At 38.3% G+C, this 22,133-nt stretch overlaps 1 protein-coding gene across 7 annotated transcripts in view; it reads right to left on the bottom strand.

Annotated features, from left to right (window-relative positions):
• ABCB5 (ATP binding cassette subfamily B member 5) overlaps nt 1–22,133 on the bottom strand; it is a 117,949-nt gene that overhangs the window by 1,795 nt on the left and 94,021 nt on the right. The window contains exons 24-27 of one of the 7 annotated variants that reach the window (XM_027968505.3): nt 15,650–15,806; nt 12,579–12,776; nt 10,904–11,110; nt 1,765–1,911 (exon numbers count right to left, since the gene is read on the bottom strand). In XM_027968505.3, the coding sequence (XP_027824306.1) occupies nt 1,765–1,911; nt 10,904–11,110; nt 12,579–12,776; nt 15,650–15,806 (709 nt within the window). Of the gene's footprint in view, nt 1–1,764; nt 1,912–10,903; nt 11,174–12,578; nt 12,777–15,649; nt 15,807–22,133 lie in introns of those variants that run through there. The other 6 variants (XM_042248442.2, XM_060414961.1, XM_042248445.1 and 3 more) reach the window with 6 other exon arrangements.

The following is a 22,133-nucleotide window of genomic DNA, read 5'->3' as shown; positions in this document are numbered from 1 at the left end:
TCTTGCCTGGAGTCCGACTCTTTGCGACCCCGTGGACTGTAACCTACTAGGCTTCTCCATCCATGGGATTCTCCAGGTAAGAATACTGGAGTGGATTGCCATTTCCTTCTCCAGGGGATCTTCCCGACCTAGGGATCAAACCCGGGTCTCCCGCATTGGAGGCAGATGCTTTAACCTCTGAGCCACCAGGGGGTTTCAAAGTCAAACCCAGAAAGTAGTATTTCCATACTCAATTGTCTATTTAAAAATTCATTTCTTCTCATAGTTTCTGTTTGTTTTTCTTTTTAGAATTTAGTTGTAAAATTGTCCTAGCTAAAACAGCATCTCAGTGACAAAGAGGTAATAATGCTATATATGAGAAATAAGGGAATTCCCTGGAGGTCCAGTGGTAGGATCTGTGCTCTCACTACAGGGAACACAGGTTCAATCCCTGGTTGGGGAACTAAGATCCCACATGCCTCGCAGTGTAGCCAAAAACAAAACAACAAGAACAAACAAGAAATGGAAGCAGAAGGTAAAATTCGATTATTTGCTAAATATATAAGATATTCTAATGATGGTTATCTCATTTAAATCCTTTCAGTATCTCTGTAAGGAGTATTTTCATTTTCCTGATAAATAAACCAGGATTTGAAAAATTCAGGTCACTTGACCTAGGTCACACTGCTAGTACCTGATGAATCCAGAATTACAGCCCAAATATGTCTGATTCCAAAAGTCCCATTTTTTTCTTTCATAACACACTGTCTCCTTGGAAATCAAGAATGATAATCATCTACAAATAGTAGTTGTGTACTGATTAATCTCATGGGATCTTAGCTCAGATACACTTTATTAGAATTTAAAGTGAAAGTGAAAGTTGCTCAGTCATGTTCGACTCTTTGAGACCCATGGACTATACAGTCCATGGAATTCTCCAGGCTAGAATACTGGAGTGGGTAGCCTTTCCCTTCTCCAGGGGATCTTCCCAACCCAGGGATGGAACCCAGGTCTCCTTCACTGCAGATGGATTCTTTACTAGCTGAGCCACAAGGGATTTAAGGAAGTTACTTAACTTTTTCTAAGCCTTAATGTGCTGATCTGTAAATTGAACAGAGTAAAAAATAATCAAACTGTTGTGAGGATTGAGATAGTAGTGTATAATAAGCACTTGATAAATATTGAAGATTATTATTCATTTAACCAGCTTTCATTTAACAAATAAGAACATACTATATATGTAAGAACTACTAAGGGACAAGAATATAGTAAAATTAAACATGAGAAGAAGCTTGAACTGTACGCCTATTGTTACATGTCTATTTGCCCCCTTGTTTCCTTTTCAAACTGAGCAAATATTCTAAAGAAGGTAGAGAAACTAGCAGGCCCCAACATTGCTGTGTAGATCACTCTCTTACATATGTAGATTACCTTATTATTTTGTTTGGTATCATTAGAATAATAATAAAACAGGAAAGTAATCTTCCTTGGGCTTTTTACTTGAGTGGAGAAGCATTTCAAGAATTGGGACCCTTTTGATGATGAGACCAATTCTAATGAGAAAACCTTTCTAACACACGGGATGCCTTGTGCCCTAACTCTCTCCCCGCTCCCCACCAGCCTCTGACCTTTACATAAAGGTCAAAACCTTAATTACAACTGGTGACCCTATGACTACAGTTCTCTCCAGGCCTTTTTTTTCCCCACCAACTGACCTTAATTTCTTCCAAAATACTCCACTCTCATATTTCATATTAATCCTGAGATGAAAGAAGAGAAAGTTACCTTTTCACTCTCATTGTCAAGAGCTGAAGTGGCCTCATCCAACAATAAAATTTTTGGTTTACGGAGAAGAGCCCTTGCAATAGCTAGTCTTTGTTTCTGGCCTCCAGAAAGCTGTGTTCCTTTCAGTCCAACGTTTGTGTTGTATTTCTGTTACAGGAACATGCAATTAAGAAAGCAAGTCTTGGTTATTTAAATTAACATGGCAACTGTGGGCGAGAGCCATCTAAATATTTCAGATTTTGCTACTCTCTAAAATTTGTGTCCCAACAAGTGCTGAAATCTATTCTTGGGCTTTGTTGCAAATAAATGCTAAACCAACAGTAAACACTACTATTTCATTTACATATCTAATCTGATCACAAATAGTAGACCTTTGCCATTTTGCTTCTACAAAGGAATTGTTCAAATTAAAGCATTAAAAAAAAATCATTAGGGAAAAATTTCCCGGTAAACACAAATCTTTCCCCATTAAGTTAAATTGTCTTCTGTTTTCAGGTCAAAATGATTTAAAGTATCATTTTAAAAGAAATCACTGGGTTTTTTAGTTGTGGCTCTTACTAAATCTCTGTGGGCACATTTCTCCAGGTGTCATGATGCCATTCTCAGTGGTGCAGGTATCATCCTAGCAACTTTTCAGGCCGTGATAGTGATGTTTAGCACTTCACAAATTGCTACACTCTCCTACTTACTAATGACCCCCTTTTCAGTATTACACTCCATGGAAGGGTAAAGGAAATTTCTCACATATCTAAATCATAATGGATCAGCAAGCAGGCTCCCACTTGTTTTCTGCACTGTCCTGTTGAGTCTGCTTTCCTCCAGGGTTTCACCTTGCTCTCTATTAGCCCTCCCAGTTGTCTGAGAAATACATGCCCTTGGTACCCAAACAAGGATGTGTGGGTGGATCAGCTCCACTGGGAAAGTAAGTCCAACTGTACAACCTTCTAAAGGTGGATCCTGTAGCATCATCATAGAGAAACACTGCACGTGATGATGTACTGTTTAGCTTAGGACCTTGGAGAGGCCTGATTCAACTGCCTTTCCCTCCACACCTGCTGCCTTCAGGAGGTGTTTCTCCAGCAGAGGAGGTTTTGAGAAAGCTTGTGAGTAACTTTAATAACAGATATGTCTCCTTAATCTCAAAGTTCATTTTCAACTTAAAATGCTTAGTTGCTTACTTTATATCAAACAATGGGTGAATTATTGAAGCCCAGTAAAAGTGTCCTTTGTGAATGGTCTACAAAGGAAACAGACTTCAGCTATCTCCTTTGTGATTTGAGAGATTCCCTGGTGGCTCAGATGGTAAAGCATCTCCCTGCAATGCGGGAGACCTAGGTTCAATCCCTGGGTCAGGAAGATCCCCTGGAGAAGGAAATGGCAACCCACTCCAATACTTTTGCCTGGAAAATTCCATGGATGGAGAAGCCTGGCGGGCTAGAGTCCATGGGGTCGCAAAGAGTCGGACGCTACTTCACCTTCATTCGTTTTTCTTTGTGATTTTAGCTGAGACTGCTAGCCCACTGGGCCTTTTCCTTCTAAAACACATTTTATTAAAACTGGAACCACAGGGCTATAAATAATCAGGTAAAACTCAGTGGTTCATATCCACACACTGCAAGTTTCCCATCTAAATTAGAGGATTCAATCTTAAGCCAAAAACTGGATTTGGTGGCAATGATAATGGACTTGTAGCTCTTTCTGCCAGTCTAGATTAAATTGTATGTGGATTCTTCTATTACAGCTGAAGAAGATATAATACTAGCTTAGAAATCACTTTGCATTTCTTGGCTTTCTTTAGCTTTCAGGAAGATATAAGTCGCAAGAATGAACTGGATGAAAATACAATTCAGATGTTTTTGCCCATCATTAAGCCCTGGTGGCTAAGATGGTAAAGAATCTGCCTGCTATGCAGGAGACACAGGTTCAATCGCTGGGTCGGGGGGATCCCCTGGAGGAAGAAATGGCAACCCACTCCAGTATTCTTGCCTAGAGAATTCCATGGACAGAGGAACCTGGCAGTCTTCAGTCCATGGGATCATAAAGAGTCGGACACAACTGAAAGACTAACACTTCCAAGCAAAACAGATTATAAATATGAATATACATGTTGTCTCAATAGTAATCTAAAAACATTTTCAGACACTTAAACTGAAGGTTTTTGTCTTTTTGTTTGTTTCTAATGAAGAACTACAGGATTTCATTCTTTCCTGTTTCAGCTGAAAATCTAAATCAGTTTTCTGGCAAACACTAGGATGGTGAGTGCCCTGAAATCACTTGTTTTATGAGATACCCAAGAAGCAGTAGCTGTTCAATGTAAACCTGGGTCTAAATACCAATTTGATCCTGGAAGGAACATCAGATAGAGTCTAATCCTAAACCAGCTGCATGCTGGAGATTCTCTGCAGGCCCTTTAAAGGAGTTTTAGGGTGGTTCCAGTGGAGCCAGGAAGTGGTTTGACTGAGAGCTGACTGTGTGAAATTGTGGGCACTAGGGGATTTCTACATCTGATGTATTTCTCAGGGATCCTCAAGACCAAGCCAGTGTTATCTGAACTTCTCTCCCAGGCTGATATTTCCAAATGCCTGGAGGTTCTATTCATGGCATACACCATAGATTTGTTATCCTTAGCACACTCGAAATTGACTGCTATTCACGTTCTAGCCTTGATCTGCCAGACAGGTCCATAATCCTGTACCTGAAACCCACAGGGCTATACTTACTTAACAATTCTATTTTTCTTTACTTTAGAATAAAATATACTATAAATTGTACACATCATACATTATTTGTATTTAATATGCAATATATATTATTTTGGGTTTCCCAGGCTTCGGGGGTAAAGAATTTGCCTGCCAACGCAGGAGACACAGGAGACTCAGGTTTGATGCCTGGGATGGGAAGATCCCCTGGAGAAGGAAATGGCAACATGCTCCAGTATTCTTGCCTGGAAAGTTCCATGAACAGTGTGGCCTGCCAGGCTACAGTCCATGGGTCTCAAAGAGTCAGACAGGACTGAGCAACTGAGCCCACACACATATATTATTTAAGACCCCCAGAAAGGGCTGGGTAGCAATCAGTAATCAAATATGTGACTACTTCTGTAGAAATATTTGACAATTCATTCTAAGTAGGATTAATAAAGACTACATAAAACCTCATGTCATTTTGACCACCCAACAAATTTACTTCAAACATATGGTCTTTGTTTGTGGAGGGGAGTGTGTGATGTTTAAGAATTTTTGGAAATTGGAACTGGGGGAAAGAAAAGTATGGACCTGAATTTCTCTCATCAACGTTGTAATGTACCAAGACTTGCCCCTTTCATGTAGTCTGGGCCATTGCCACAGAGGCCACAGCGTCTCTTGAATGAGCAAACAAAAGGCTGAGCTTCAAATGACATTTTTTTCCTTTAAAAATTCAATCATGTCACTTCTTTGTGTAAAAAAAGTCTAGCGGTTTCCTCTTTCCAATAATAACAGAGTCCAAACTTAGTCTGGTAATTCAGAACCTTCACATTTAGTCCATGCTCATATTTGTGTGGCTTCTTCTTAATTCCCCACTTTATAGTTTGTGCTCAGAACTTTAAACTTATTTTCCTTCAAACACATAAAACCCTTTCATATGTATGTGTTTCTGCACGAGCTTATTCTGTCTCCTAAAAATGGTGTTGCTCCATTTCTGCCTAGTGAACTACTCATTCTTCAAAAGCCAGTTCAAAGCAACGTCCTCTGTGTGATTTTCTGTGAAACTTCGTCATTCCTGCTTTCATCCTCTCATCATATGCTCTTTGTGTTTTCATGCCAGAAAGCTGCCCAGTGTATTATGTACTTTCTTGCTCACTTTCTACAGACAACCTGAAGCTCAGTCCTGACAATTCCACTTTTATGATATTTTTTACATCCTTTTCCTTGTTTTATTTTACTTTATTAATTCAGACCTTCATAACTAAACCCTGGAAATAGCTCCAAGTTGATTTCCCAAAACCCTCGTCCTTTACTGCTAGACTAGTAATTTCCCTGTCCTATTCCAAAAGGATATTTTGGCACCAGATTTCTTTATGGTTCTATATATTTTCCAGGCAAGAGTGATATGAAAGTAAATTACAGTTTTATTTAAAAACTTAGAAACAAGCTATTCTTTCTTTTGGAAATAACATTATGATTCTCAAAGTTGATTGTAAAAAGAATGCTGAATCTCTGCAGTATATAGTTTTGGGTAAATCTGAGAAATAGTACAATGAAAATAATGAAAGATAAAAAACAATTTAAGGGTAAGAGTCAAATGGTACAAATATAAAATGGAAAGCATGTTACCATACATAAATTAAAGAAAAACCCTCTTAGGATTATGTAGATAATAATCTATCCTTGAATCAATAATTCAGTGAATGTCTTGGTTAAAAAAGGGAAAGCTATAGGGTCACAATATTTTGTTACTCCTTCTATTATAGTTAGTAATGCAGAACCTTACTGAAGTTAGGGAAACTGTATTAATGGCCCATTTCTAGTTAGAGGAACCAATTAAGGTGGACAGGAGATGTTGAGGGATGATCTAGTAGTATAAAAGAGAGTATGGTGACCATTATCCTTCTCCCAAAACAGGGCATTAGATTAGTTGTTTAATATAACACTTACTGAACTTTGGCATTTCCTTTTAAAGTGAGCTAGAAAACCACATTATACAAATTTGTTTCTAATCAAAAGTAAGTGTGTATATGTATATGTATGTATATATATATATATATATATAAGTAGGTACATACATATACTTTTTAAAAAATTTTTGCTGCACTGTGCAACATATGGGGTCTTAGCTCTCTCACCAGGGTCAAACCTGTGCCCCTTTTAGGAAGTGTGGAGTCTTAACCACTGGCCCACCAGGAAGTCCCTATATTTTTATTTTATCTATGTATGTATGTAGGTATAAATAGTAAGAACTTATAAGTTGCAACCAACATTAGTGCCTGTGCACTAATTCTGGATTTGTATCAATGCTTGCTATGCTAAAGCCCTCTTGACAGTTAGCCAAGATTTTCAACTTTTCTGAAATTTTGTGTCAGCTGTAACAGCCAATACAGAGAGATGACAAAAATGGCAGGCAAGGACCTAACACTCTAGTGAGAAAAGGAGACCCTAAACAAATTAATAAGCACCAGGGTAATTTTAGACTATGGTAAGCACTCTAAAGACTATGCGATAGGCTATAAGGGCTCATGGGTCCTCTTTAAAATAAGATGGCCATGGGAGACTTCTGCAAAAGTGACATTTGAAAGAGCTTGAAATTTAAAGAGCTGGCTCTTCGAAGAGTCGTGGGAAGGGAGAACCCAGCTGAATAAATTTGAGTGTAAATGTCCTGCAGTAGGGAATAAAAAAGTTCATGAGACAGAAAGAAGTCAGTATGGCTGGAGAGAGTCAGCACATAAAGAGATCAGGGCCAGATCACAGAAGGCCCTGCCAGTCTTATAAGAAGTTTTGATTTCATTCTTAGTTCAAAGGGATGACGTTAGGAGGTTTTAGGCAGGGAGGGATATGATTTACTTTATGTTTTTAAAAGATCCAATTGATGTGAGGAAGAATTATAAAGGGGCAAGACTGGAAACAGGAAGACAGATTCAGTTCAGTCGCTCAGTCGTGTCCGACTCTTAGTGACCCCATGAATTGCAGCACGCCAGGCCTCCCTGTCCATCACCAACTCACGGAGTTCACCCAGACTCACGTCCATCGAGTCAGTGATGCCATACAGCCATCTCATCCTCTGTCGTCCCCTTCTCCTCCTGCCCCGAATCCCTCCCAGCATCAAAGTCTTTTGCAATGAGTCAGCTCTTCGCATGAGGTGGCCAAAGTACTGGAGTTTCAGCTTTAGCATCATTCCCTCCAAAGAAATACCAGGGCTGATCTTCAGAATGGACTGGTTGGATCTCCTTGCAGTCCAAGGGGCTCTCAAGAGTCTTCTGCAACATCAATTCTTCAGCGCTCAGCCTTCTTCACAGTCCAACTCTCACATCCTTACATGACTACTGGAAAAACCATAGCCTTGACTAGATGGACCTTTGCTGGCAAAGTAATGTCTCTGCTTTTTAATATGCTATCTAGGTTGGTCATAAATTTTCTTCCAAGGAGTAAGCGTCTTTTAATTTCATGGCTGCAGTCACCATCTGCAGTGATTTTGGAGCCCCAAAATATAAAGTCTGACACTATTTCGACTGTTTCCCCATCTATTTCCCATGAAGTGATGGAACCAGATGCCGTGATCTTCATTTTCTGAATGTTGAGCTTTAAGCCAACTTTTCACTCTCCTCTTTCACTTACATCAAGAGGCTTTTAGTTCCTCTTCACTTTCTGCCATAAGGGTGGTGTCATCTGCATATCTGAGATTACTGATATTTCCCCCGGCAATCTTGATTCCAGCTTGTGTTTCTTCCAGTACAGCATTTCTCATGATGTACTCTGCATATAAGTTAAAAAAGCAGGGTGACAATATACAGCCTTGACATACTCCTTTTCCTATTTGGAACCAGTCTGTTGTTCCATGTCCAGTTCTAACTGTTGCTTCCTGACCTGCATACAGATTTCTCAAGAGGCAGGTCAGGTGGTCTGGTATTCCCATCTCTCTCAGAATTTTCCACAGTTTATTGTGATCCACACAGTTAAAGGCTTTGGCATAGTCAATAAAGCAGAAATAGATGTTTTTCTGGAACTCTCTTGCTTTTTCCATGATCCAGTAGATGTTGGCAATTTGGTCTCTGGTTCCTCTGCCTTTCCTAAAACCAGCTTGAACATCAGGAAGTTCACGGTTCACGTATTGCTGAAGTCTGGCTTGGAGAATTTTGAGCATTACTTTACTAGCATGTGAGATGAGTGCAATTATGCGGTAGTTTGAGCATTCTTTGACATTGCCTTTCTTTGGGATTGGAATGAAAACTGACCTTTTCCAGTCCTGTGGCCACTGCTGAGTTTTCCAAATTTGCTGGCATATTGAGTGCAGCACTTTCACAGCATCATCTTTCAGGATTTGAAACAGCTCAACTGGAATTCCATCACCTCCACTAGCTTTGTTCATAGTGATGCTTTCTGTGGCCCACTTGACTTCACATTCCAGGATGTCTGGCTCGAGATGAGTGATCACATCATCATGATTATCTGGGTCATGAAGATCTTTTTTGTACAGTTCTTCTGTGTATTCTTGCCACCTCTTCTTAATATCTTCTGCTTCTGTTAGGTCCATACCATTTCTGTCCTTGGTCGAGCCCATCTTTGCATGAAATATTTCCTTGGTATCTCTTGGTATCCCTTGGTATCTTCAAGAGATCTCTAGTCTTTCCCATTCTGTTGTTTTCCTCTATTTCTTTGCATTGATCGCTGAAGAAGGCTTTCTTATCTCTTCTTGCTATTCTTTGGAACTCTGCATTCAGATGCTTATATCTTTCCTTTTCTCCTTGGCTTTTCACTTCTCTTCTTTTCACAGCTATTTGTAAGGCCTCCCCAGACAGCCATTTTGCTTTTTTGCATTTCTTTTCCATGGGGATGGTCTTGATCTCTGTCTCCTGTACAATGTCACGAACCTCCATCCATAGTTCATCAGGCACTCTATCTATCAGATCTAGGCCCTTAAATCTATTTCTCATTTCCACTGTATAATCAGAAGGGATTTGATTTAGATCATACCTGAATGGTCTAGCGATTTTCCCTACTTTCTTCAATTTAAGTCTGAATTTGGTAATAAGGAGTTCATGATCTGAGCCACAGTCAGCTCCTGGTCTTGTTTTTGTTGACGGTATAGAGCTTCTCCATCTTTGGCTGCAAAGAATATAATCAATCTGATTTCGGTGTTGACCATCTGGTGATGTCCATGTGTAGAGTCTTCTCTTGTGTTGTTGGAAGAGGGTGTTTGCTATGACCAGTGCATTTTCTTGGCAAAACTCTATTAGTCTTTGCCCTGCTTCATTCCACATTCCAAGGCCAAATTTGCCTGTTACTCCAGGTGTTTCCTGACTTCCTACTTTTGCATTCCAGTCCCCTATAATGAAAAGGACATCTTTTTTGGGTGTTAGTTCTAAAAAGTCTTGTAGGTCTTCGTGAAACAGTTCATGGATTACCGTGATATTGAATGGTTTGCCTTGGAGACGAACAGAGATCATTCTGTCATTCTTGAGATTGCATCCAAGTACTGCATTTCGGACTCTTTAGTTGACCATGATGGCTACTCCATTTCTTCTGAGGGATTCCTGCCCACAGTAGTAGATATAATGGACATCTGAGTTAAATTCACCCATTCCAGTCCATTTTAGTTCTCTGATTCCTAGAATGTCAGTGTTCACTCTTGCCATCTCTTGTTTGACCAGTTCCAATTTGCCTTGATTCATGGACCTGACATTCCAGGTTCCTATGCAATATTGCTCTTTACAACCTCGGACCTTGCTTCTCTCACTAGTCACATCCACAGCTGGATATCGTTTTTGCTTTGGCTCCATCCCTTCATTCTTTCTAGAGTTATTTCTCCACTGATCTCCAGTAGCATATTGGGCACCTACTGACCTGAGGAGTCCTTCTTTCAGTATCCCATCATTTTGCCTTTTCATACTGTTCATGGGGTTCTCATGACAGAATGTGGTCCACTGGAGAAGGGAAGACAGATTACGAAGGTACTAAAGTGGTCCTCTCTGATGTCTCAGATGGTAAAGAATCCATCTGCAATGTGGAAACTCAGGTTCAATCCCTGGGTTGGGAAGATCCCCTGGAAAAGGGAATGGCTACCCACTCCAGTGTTCTTGCCTAGAGAATTCCATGGACAGAGGAGTCCATGGCATCACAAACAGTCAGATGTGACTGAGCGACTAACACTTTCACTCACTTTCAAGGTGGTCCAGAGGGGGATGATGGTGGTGTAGCCATGAGTAGAGTATAAATGAATAGAAGGTATAAAATCAAAATATGAAGATTAATTGATATTCAGTGAATATTAATACAGTTGGTCTTGGAAAATGTCACACAAACATAATCTCAAATTTTGCTTTTTATATCTCACTTTACATTAGATGCCAGCAATAAATTGTGTAATCCAAGGAGCACATAAAAATAACCACTAAAGCCCAATAAAATACTAGACAGCTTTTGGTTCAAGATTTCAGGCATTTTCTTACCTCAGGGAGACCCTCAATAAAAGAGTGGATGTTTGCTGCATTTGCTACTTCTTTTATCTCATTCAGTGACACAACACGGCTGTTATCACCATAGGCTATGTTCTCAGCAATGCTGCAGTTGAAGAGCACAGGTTCTTGAGAAACGATTGCTATCTGGGAACGGAGCCACTGTACGTTCAATTCCTTTGCATCCACACCATCAAATAGCTGCCAAAGGCAGAAGGGAGAATGGTATGTGAAGATCCAACAACTGCATCATGTTACAGCTCACTGCATTCAAACATATACAAATCATAACAAGAAGGTTAGGAATTCAAGCTGTTTCATAGCATAAATGTTACCCGAGAAGGGCTCATAAATCATATGTTGTATAGAAGCAGACAGCACGTATTAATAACTAACTGAAGCACCAACTCTTAAACTTACTTGACATTTCTGGGAATGGCCATATGTTCTAGAGACCCGCCCAGAGTTTAGAATGAAGCCTGGTGTTCTGTACTAAAGTCAGATGAAAAACGACCAACCTCCACTGTAAAGGACCCTGCTTTATTAAAGCCTAGTGATGTAACAAAATTCAACTCACATCTGATGAGCATAAGCATACCTACTATGTGATGAGGACTCTTCAGGCACTGAGGAAAGAGTAATAAATAAGACAAAGGTCTTACCCTCCTTAGCTTATATTGTAGCGGAGAGAGGCAGGTAATAAGCACACTGACAAACAACAACGTCAGAAAAATAAAGTGTCATGAGACAAGATAATGAAATAGCGACTAAGAATGTGCTGAGGGTTTGGGAAGGGGACAGGTGAATGCATTATATTCTAAGAAGTCCCTCTAAGGAAGTAGTATTTTTAGACTGAGACATGAATGATGAGAAGGTATTGGCAAAGGAGTTATAGTAAGAACAAATTGTGATCAGGGGAACAGCAAGAACAATGTGTGTTCAAAGAACATTGTGTATTTCTAGAACATAAAGAAGTCAATGAGACTGATAAACAGTGTATAGTGAGGCAGGAATGATAGGAGAGGAGTTTGGAGGGAGAGGCAGGGGCTAGATCACAAAGGACCTTGATTTGATAGTAGGGACTCTTGTTTATTCTAACTGCGATAGAAAATCATTGGAGAGTTTAAAAGAAGGAGTGTGCTACGCTATATGCAAACAGCTGAGTGTTCCCTAGTTTTGGTCCTCATTGTTTATTGTTTTCTGTGAAGACAGCCTTTTGCAAATAATCTTTGTGACTGTGATGGGCAAAAGACTGTACATTGCAGCAAAATGACCGTCATGATGATCACTGACTTTTACGGGCTTCTTGTGTTTTGCAGTGGTAGGGGAAGGAAGAACAGGAAGTTGTCTGTGTGTGTTTGTGATGTGGTGGTGTTTGAAGGGACAGAATAGTTGAAAATCTGAATCTAAGTTAGAGTAAGAAAAGTGCCAGGTAAGAAAATCCGTCCTTGGAGTTCAAAGGAGGGAGAGGTTGCATTTCTTTTTTGAGATCAGGATGCAGAACTTAATGGAGCTGATTCAGAAGAGCTCTAATCATGCCTATGGTTTTGAGAATTGTGGTGTGGAGATGGCCAGAGTGAATAGCAGGAAGCTTGAACTTAAGCCCAAGGGAATGTTTAAGAACAGCTCCACTAACCTCCAGATAAGTTGTATTTGAATTCAGTCTTACCACTTGTCCTTTCACTGGGTCATAAAATCTCTGCAGAAGTTGGACAGAAGTGCTTTTCCCACAGCCACTGCTTCCCACAAATGCTACTGTCTTTCCTTTCTCAATATTGAGGGATAAACTGCGAAGGATTAGGACATCTGGGCGACTTGGATAGAAGAAAGAGACTTCTCGGAACTCTATATTCCCTTCACATATGTCCTGGTGAAAGAAAGTTGGCAGTGTTTAGAAGGATGACTTAGAAAATCTGTAACAAACTACAGCACACTGGCTGAGTGCTTTCTGGAAACTGTGTATGTCTCCAAAACCATTTTAATTTTAAACATCATGTTCCTCTCTGTCAAGTTGCTGACTACACATTGTTGCTGTTGTTCAGTCACTAAGTCGTGTCCAAATCTTTGCGACCCCATGGACTGCAGCATGCCAGGCCTCCCTGTCCTTCACTATATCCTTGAGTTTGCTCAAACTTACATCCATTGAGTCGGTGATGCCATCCAACCATTTCATCCTCTGTCGCCCCCTTCTTCTCTTGCCCTCAAACTTTTCCAGCCATCAGGGTCTTTTCCAGTGAGTTGACCCTTCACATCAGGTGGCCAAAGTTTCAGCTTCAGCCTCAGTACTTTCTGTCATTTTGGTTGAGATTTTTATGTCTGTAGTTTTTGTGGTCTTAACTCTCAGACTTGCTAAAAACACTAGTTTCCTTTGGCTTCAGTACCCAGTCTCAGTCTGATCTGCAGAAGAGCTGTTTTACCACCTGCTCTAAATAAATACATCTTTAAAAAACTTAGTTTGTGCTTTACAGATATTATTTGTGCTTTATAGGTATTATTGCTTAACTCAGAATAGCTAGAGCCCTCATAAACTATATGTATAAATGTTGTTTTTATAAGTTGGACCATGATTTACAGTTTATATACATCTCTATTTTAAATTCAGAGTTATCTGTGTTAATCTTTTGGCAGTGACAGTTGCCTATAAATTTATTTTTCTCTTTATGCTTCAATCTCTTTAGTGATTGATAATTTGTAAACCAATATTTATGTATATCATAAGTATGATGTTTATAAAAGACTTTCCAGAACAATCACTAAATGATGATTAACTTTCTCTTTATATATTTGGTTCATAAGATTCTAGGTTCTTTTGAATTCCATGTTTGCCCTCAATCAAATGCATTTTAACTAGTGAGGTTTAATAATCATGATCAGCATATTCTGAGCCCAGTATATAGGTAGGAGGCAGGGATAGGTGGAGGGGAGGAGTATCAAAAAATATTTGACAATGAAATTATTCTGTTGTCAAAGGAAAGAAATGTTAACTTGTGGTTAAGTATTTTAGAATTAGAAAAAAAATCCTGAAACGATATGTACCAAAATATTAAGTTTAACAGCACCTTGTTTTTAGCTTTTTCAATGCTTTCTGTTTTGCCCATTACAGCACATGAATATTATTTGCAAAAAAAAAAAAATTAAAAAAAAACCTTGGAGAGTGCAATTATTTCTGTATGCTCTGATGCCTTTTGGAAAGGTATAGAGAGATATTCTAGACTTCCAGACTTTAATACATCTAAATTTTTACTATTTTAAACATTTTGTAATGAAAAAATTTCAAACATCTATAAAAGTAGAGAGAATAACATGTAATGGACTGTTTGCATATATGCCTATCTCCCAACGTCAGTAGTTATCGTTGTTTGCCAGTTTTGTTTTTATCAGACTTTATTTTGTTAAAGCATAGAGAGTGGGCTTCTCTGGTGGCTCAGTAGTAAAGAATCCACCTGCCAATGCAGAAGACAGACTTGATCCCTGATCTGGGAAGATCCCATATGCCACAGAACAACTGAGCCTATTGAGCCCGTGCTCTAGAGCCCGGGAACTGCAGCTACTGAAGCCTGCTCAACCTAGAGCCTGTGCTCTTCAGTAAGGGAAGCCAGCACAAGGAGAAACCTGTGTACCACAACTAGAGAGAAGCCCCGGCCCACCGCAACTAGAGAACAGGCAGCACAGCAACAAAGACCCAGCACAGCCAAAAATAAATGAATAAAAATGAAAATGAAAAATAAAACAGGGAGTGATAGAAGTACGTGTCTATTAAATAAAATAAAGATTAAATAATTTTATAGTCTTTATAGAAACATTTCCACATTCTATCCCTTTGATACAGTTCTATGGGAATGTTTATCAGTGAGATGCTCAATCCCTCTATTGTAACATTTAGAAAGAAATGACTAGTAATATTACTAAATATCTAAATCCTAAGATTTAAAAATTTTCCTACATTACTTTTCAAAAGACACATATGAAATTTTATTGTAACACTCATGTCTCTTAAAGCATTCTATTTTGAGACTGTCATGATCTTTTTATTTCTAACAACTAGCATTTCTTTTAATAATTATGAGGTTTGAGTGATAATGTACTATTTTAAGCTATCATACATATAAATCTACTGTTAAAATTCTAGAGGGAAATACATTTAAATGAAAATTTCCTTTTAAGTGTATACCTAATAGTTATTCTTTTAAATTTAAAATGTCTAGAAAAACTGAATATTTATTTAATATATGCATCTTTTAGAGTTTGTGACTAAATGTGTACATGTGTTTTAATATTAATAATTTAATATAGTTCCCATTTCCTCTCTTCTGTTTACACATATATTTTCCATGAAAAATGACGTCTGAAGTAGCGGGATACTATTTACTTTGCATATGTTATCAGAGAAAAAAATGAATAAATCTTAATGCAAAGCTTTATCCAATATTAAAACTTCTGCAGTCTAAATAAAATCAAATGTATAAATCAATCCTGTGTTCAAGAATATTCTGGCAAATAAACCAGAAGCACATATTTTTTAATATAAAATCTGTACATTTTAGTAGGAGAGGTGAAAATTTGATTAAGACAAGATCCCCTTTTTCCTTTTATAACCAAAGCAGTTATTTATACAAGCTTTTAATTATTTACAGCACTCATTTGCAGTTATCAAATAATGCCTTCATTTAAGTCTAATTAGAGAGCATGCATATGAAGAACTGATAATAAGTGGACATTTAAAATCATAGTTGTGCTTACTGTTTTTTTCCCTTCTTGACTATAGCTGTCTATAGTTGGTTTCTTTTCCAGCAAAGCAAACAGATGTGCAGCCCCAGATTTGGCTCTTGAATATTCAGGTGCCAAAACAAGTGTTTCTCCAATGGCCATAGCTCCATATGCAATTGCAGTAAAAACTCTATCAAAAGATAAAGCATTTGAATCTCAGTTAGGTCTATTTTCAAATAAGAGCTCTAAAAGTGAAGGAAAAATCAGGCGCTGGGATATAATCTTTTGACCCAGATAGAGCCACTAATGCTCAAGGCTCAAAAATGATATAGCTCTTTTGTAATTTTCTACCACGTATCGATTATCCCTTTCCTATACAACGAAATAACTTTGGAGCTCAGGTAATCTTAAAAATTTCTCTTCCAATTAGAAAGACAGATCAAAGGCTCTAACTAGTGAGTATAAAACTTCTTAGCTTCTTTGATATAAGGATCATTTGCTTGGAGACTTGACGGAGAATTCAACTAACAATGGGAAGAATGGACTCTCCAGTAGAGAGGTCTGAATTTACGCAGTAGATATGAACGGTCCCCCCCTTTTTTGCATATAATGTAGTTAGAACAGATACTCTGATGCCAGATGATTGGTTATCTGCCTGAAGTGCTACAAGATTTAAAGAGAGCAAAGCATGGAGACTGTTCTTTGTTAAGATCCTAAAAACAATATATGAGTAAAATACAGGTTAGCCAGACTGGAAGAAGTGCTATGATCTTTGGTCTGCTACGGATTATGATTAATTCTAAAATGGTAAGTATGCAGATGATAGCACACAGGATAATAGTCACGGAAATGTGGCATATCATGTGGCCATGGTTAAATATTTTTCCTCATTTTTCATTTTAGTCATGGAAACACATTACTGGAATGAAAAATACTGCATCTCAGTGACAGAGCTAAAAGTGTAATTCAGCTAACAATTATATAAGTTTCACTGGCAATATTTAAACATTAGGCAATAAAAGGATACACAGAACCCAGCTGCTTGTTTGCCGTGCTGCATCATAGCAAGGTAAACACAAACACACTGGTCTCATGAATTTCTCCAGGGATGGGACCTATCAAGGGGTGGATTTTGATGCAATCTCTTCAGCAACATAGACTTCAGATCTTGAACCTTGTTTTCTTTATAAAGGTCAAACACCATATAAAATATACAAACAACTGGTTTACTGGGATGTGTGATGCTAAAATTTTGTAGTCACTAGCTCTGTGATGTCAAGGCATTTTTAGTACTAATATTTACCGATATTCAGAGCTCAAAATGCCATTCAAAATACTTAATACTCAGCTATAAATATCAGAAGTGAGTATCGAATTTAGGTAATACATGAGAGTAGGCTTCTCAGAACAACTAAGAACATACCTTAGTATCTGAAATGTGCCAGAATATCTTACTGTCCTAAAATTTGCATAATTAAAAGTCAATTTAATTATTTGGCATAAGTGTACCAAGGCTAATGTCTTTGTTAGGTCTCCCATAAAATGAAATTTACTGAGAAGGGGAGAAGGGAAAACAAAGATGCAAAATAGATTAAGAAGAAAAGTTTTAGTAAGAAGGAGAGCACCAGCTGAAAGCTCTGTGCTGTCTTCATTATGTTTATGTTGAGGAGAGGCTAAATGGAACGGGCATTGATGTTGATGAGGATTAGATTGAGGAAACTAACTTTGTGGTGATGGGACTGTCTAGGGGTTTCAGTTCAGTTCAGTTAAGTCGATCAGTCGTGTCTGACTCTTTGCGACTTCATGGACTGCAGAACGCCAGGCCTCCCTGTCCATCACCAACTCCAGGAGTTTACTCAAACTCATGTCCATTGAGCTGGTGATACCATCCAACCATCTCATCCTCTGTCGTCCCCTTCTCCTCCTGCCTTCAATCTTTCCCAGTATCAGGGTCTTTTCCAGTGAGTCAGTTCTTCGCATCAGGTGGCCAAAGTATTGAAGTTTCAGCTTCAGCATCAGTCCTTCCAATGAATATCCAGGGCTGATTTCCTTTAGGATGGACTGGTTGGATCTCCTTGCAGTCCAAGGGATGCTCAAGAGTCTTTTCCAACACCACAGTTCAAAAGCATCAGTTCTTTGGTGCTCAGCTTTCTTTATAGTCCAGCTCTCACATCCATACACGACTACTGGAAAACCATAGCTTTGACTAGCAAAGCTTTGTTGGCAAAGTCATGTCTGTGCTGTTTAATATGTTGTCTAGGTTGATTATAACTTTTCTTTCAAGGAGCAAGCATTGTTATAATTTCATGGCTGCAGTCACCATCTGCAGTGATCTTGGAGCCCCCAAAAATAAAGTCTAGGGGTTTAGTCAGGGGCATTATTCTCCATTATACTTTTCTCCCAGTGGGTGCTGTATAAAGAGACCAAAGCTACAGAATCTGTCCTAACCTCATCTGGCCCAATTAGATAGAATGAACTAAAGTGCAATTCACTTCCACTTAAGTATTTATTGCACAATAACCAGTGCTCTAACTCCATGAGAGTGTTGCTGCTGAGTCACTTCAGTTGTGTCCGACTCTGTGCGACCCCATAGATGGCAGCCCAACAGGCTCCCCCATCCCTGGGATTCTCCAGGCAAGAACACTGGAGTGGGTTGCCATTTCCTTCTCCAGTGCATGAAAGTGAAAAGTCAAAGTGAAGTTGCTCAATCGTATCCGACTCTTAGCGACCCCATGGACTGCAGCCTAGTGTTAAGTCTCTTCAAATTGGTCCCAGCTCCTGGAGGCCTCTGAACCAAGAGCTTACTCCAGGAAATGTTCAGGCTGACTTCCCATGCCAATATTGGTCATGGGAATTTTGCCCATTTAGGATATATAAAGAGGAGTAATTTGCTATGATGACAAATGTTTTAAAGTCACCAATAACACATTCATCAAAGTATTAATGTACTTATATAGTATAATTACTATACATTATATATACTTATATAATAGTATATATACATAGTATTATGTATAATTACTATATAGTATATATAGTACTATATATAGTATATAGTATAGTATACTATATATACTATAAGTTATATAGTATATATATAAAATATATAGTAATTATATATATACTATATATAAGTATATATAATGTATAGTAATAGTATACTATATATAATAGTACTATATATACTATATATACACACTATATAGTATCCTTATATAGTACTTATATATATGTTATATATCTACTATATAACTTATAATGTATAGTATTATATATATACTATATAACTTATAGTATAATGTACTTATTAATGTATGATAGTATTATACAGCCTCTTCATGCCTAAATAAGATTACAAGAAACACTGTACAGTTCAGAAATGATTTGCATGTAGAAAAAATTCTTGAGCCACAAATATGTAATGTAAGAATTAGAAAACCTAAAATTTAACTCCCATAGCTTTCTTAAATTTAAATTGTCCATGGAAGAAGAAATCTTATCTACAGCTTATCCTTACATGGATTTACTCTGAATTTATACTGCTTTACTGATTTTATAGCAAACATCTCTGGGATGGCTAGAGTTAAGGAAAGAGAATATTGAGCAAATAGAGATCTGGAGAGGGTTTTCACGTGCTGAGCTTTCCTTGTTATATGGATTCTTCATGGGTGCATGGGGTCATTGTCACTGCAGCCTTGCTACAATGAACCTTTCAAGCATTTCCCAACAATGGAGAAATCTCCTTGCCCATCATTGATGCTGAAATTGAATTCAAATTTTTAAAAGATCTTTTGGCTAGGAACAACAATAAAAAAGCATAGAAATGAACAAACCTGATTTTAATACAATTGCTCCACATAGAAATATCTAGCATAATAACTAGTTCATGTCTGTATGTCTCCCCTTAACCCTGCTCCCATATCCAGTGTGTATACCTTTGACGACTTCAAGAAGTATACTAGGGGGTTCTGAGACTGACTCTGAAGCCAGACCACTGGGCCTACATCCAAATTCCATCCTTTCTGTACTAGCTCTGTGACCCTCTGCACGTTCTTTGTGGTTCTGCTTCTGCATGACAATCGGAGGTAACAAGACTATCTGCATCTTATGGGACTGTTGTGAGAATTGAATATGTTAATAATGTAAAGTGTTTAGAATAGTGCTCAGTGAATGTTTAAATTGTTGTTATTCCTTTCACAGAACTGAAAGTTAATGGGACACTTCCTGTTGGAAAATAAGCTCACACATTTCTATGGATGTAGATTAGTGCAGCAGGTCAAACCACAACTTCTGAAGTCCCTACCCAGTTAAGTTTCTGTTTTTGAATTGGAAGATAAAGTATCTTTCCTCACACAGGTGGCCATTACAATTATTCCTATACTCATACTCTTTCTCCCTGCATCTAGGTAATAGTACAAAGATCCTTTTCTTTTTACCCTAAATCCCTTTCTCAACAGAAGGAAGAAAGAAAATATACAACTTATATTTATTTGTTTCTTTAGGTTTTATAGAATATTCTCATATATATGACACCATTTGATCACTTAGGAGTAAGGTAGGAAAATTTATCCCTTTTTAATAAATCAGGAGACTCTTAACTCAGAGAAATAAGCAATTTGCCCAGGATCACATAGCTGTGAAAACCTCAGGCCTGGAACTTGAACTTCCTTGTTTACTGTATTTTCCCTTCTACAGTACTCCTTTCGGTAGAAAGCTGACCCAAGCTGTGTCCTGCATGTTGGGGTTTGTTACCACTTGTTTCCCATTTTAGAATCTTCAGACAACCTTAGATATCAAATCTCCCCTGATTTGTCTCCTTTAGATCCATTCAATGCTTGATCCCTCTATCTGGTCTCCTTATCTTGTCCTCCTCTCTTCTGGATAATCTCTGGGGAGAAGTTGGGTAGCTGTCATGGCAGTAAACACTGAAAGAAGACTTTCCTGTTTTCCTTGTTTTGGCTAATCAAGGTTGTTTTCCTAACTATCAATAAAATGTTAACACTGTTCCATGGCTCCCTGGCTTACCAGAGCAAAGATAATAGTGAGGATCTAGCTTGCTTTCTGTGCTCGTGCTCAGTTGCTAAGTCGTGTCTGACTCTTCGTGACCCCACGGGGTGTTGCCCACCAGGCTTCTCTGTCCATGAAATTTTCCAGGCAAGAAAACTGGAGTGGGTTGCCATTTCCTCCTCCAGTGAATCTTCCCAAACCAGAGATCAAACTGTCTCCTGCGTGGCAGGCAATTTCTTTATCACTGAGCTACCTGAGATTGAATATTCAAAGTCCAATGTGATTTCCTGTCATTAACTGTATTTGGATTTTTGGAGGACTAGGCCGCAACACATATGCTGCTTGGCTCTGCTTCTCAGGCAGTTTTCAAAGCTGTGGCTTTTATTTTAACTTTTCTGAAGGCGTCATGCCTTGATTCTTTCTTACCCATCTGCTCTGCTTAGCTTTCTGCTAATACGCATAGCATAGAAGGAAGAAACAGAGAGAGAGGCAAGTTCTGAAGTTGGAGTATGAAGTTACAGAAACCTCTGCTGGACACTAAGGTTTCTGCACTACATTGCACAAGACAAGTCAGCTAGAAACTAACCTAAAGACACTAAAATTCAGACAGAATAAACTTATGTTGTATTTCTCAAAGTGTGTACATTTATATTAGAGTAAACCCAAAGTGTTACAAGAACTAACAGAGGCAGAAGCGGAGAGTTTTACTACACATGTGTAATGAAAACCTAAGCAAGAAATTTTTCTAAATGGTTATGCATTGGCTGCAAGGCAACAGAGTGAAAATGTTTAAAACCTTTTTAAAAAATGCTCATTTCAGAGAAACTTTTACGATAATAGAGACAGCTTTTACCATAAGAAATCTATATGACCTTTTTTTTTTTTTTTTTAAGAAGAAAAAGCTAAGGTTGATAGTAGCTTGGCTGATAAAGTAATATTATGAGCACATCAAGGAATTCTGCTGATAAGACTCCCTTTGTATATCTCCTTTTATAAGTGAAGTGAAAATCGCTCAGTCATGTTTGACTCTTTGTGACCCCATGGACTGTAGCCTGCCAGGCTCTGTCCATGGAATTCTCCAGGCCAGAATACTGGAGTGGGTAGCCATTCCCTTCTCCAGAAGATCTTCCCAACCTAGGGATCAAACCTGGGTCTGCTGCACTGCAGGCAGATTCGTTGTCATCTGAGCCACTAGGGAAGCCTTCTAAAGACACACTGTCATTTCTGAAAGAGAGACAGCTTACCCATCCTGGTAGCTATAAATCATGAAAATACATTTACATTTTATAGAGTGAATAAAACATTTTTATTTTATACAATAAACTAAAATATGAATTTCCCAATTTTTAGATAATTCTAGGAAAGTTTCTGAAATGATCAAAAGAAAACTCTAAGGTTTTAAGGAACTATGGAGAGCAGCCTGGGATTCAGTCCCTATAACTCCTATTTCTTAAAGAGTGATCTTCAGATTCTGTGCCTCAGAATAATCTGGATGTTTGGTAAAATGTAG

Source organism: Ovis aries, chromosome 4 (assembly GCF_016772045.2).
Source record: "Ovis aries strain OAR_USU_Benz2616 breed Rambouillet chromosome 4, ARS-UI_Ramb_v3.0, whole genome shotgun sequence".
Lineage (NCBI taxonomy): Eukaryota > Metazoa > Chordata > Mammalia > Artiodactyla > Bovidae > Ovis > Ovis aries.
The sequence above is the reverse complement of the archived record's forward strand: the minus strand, read 5'-3'. Positions and strand labels throughout refer to the sequence as shown.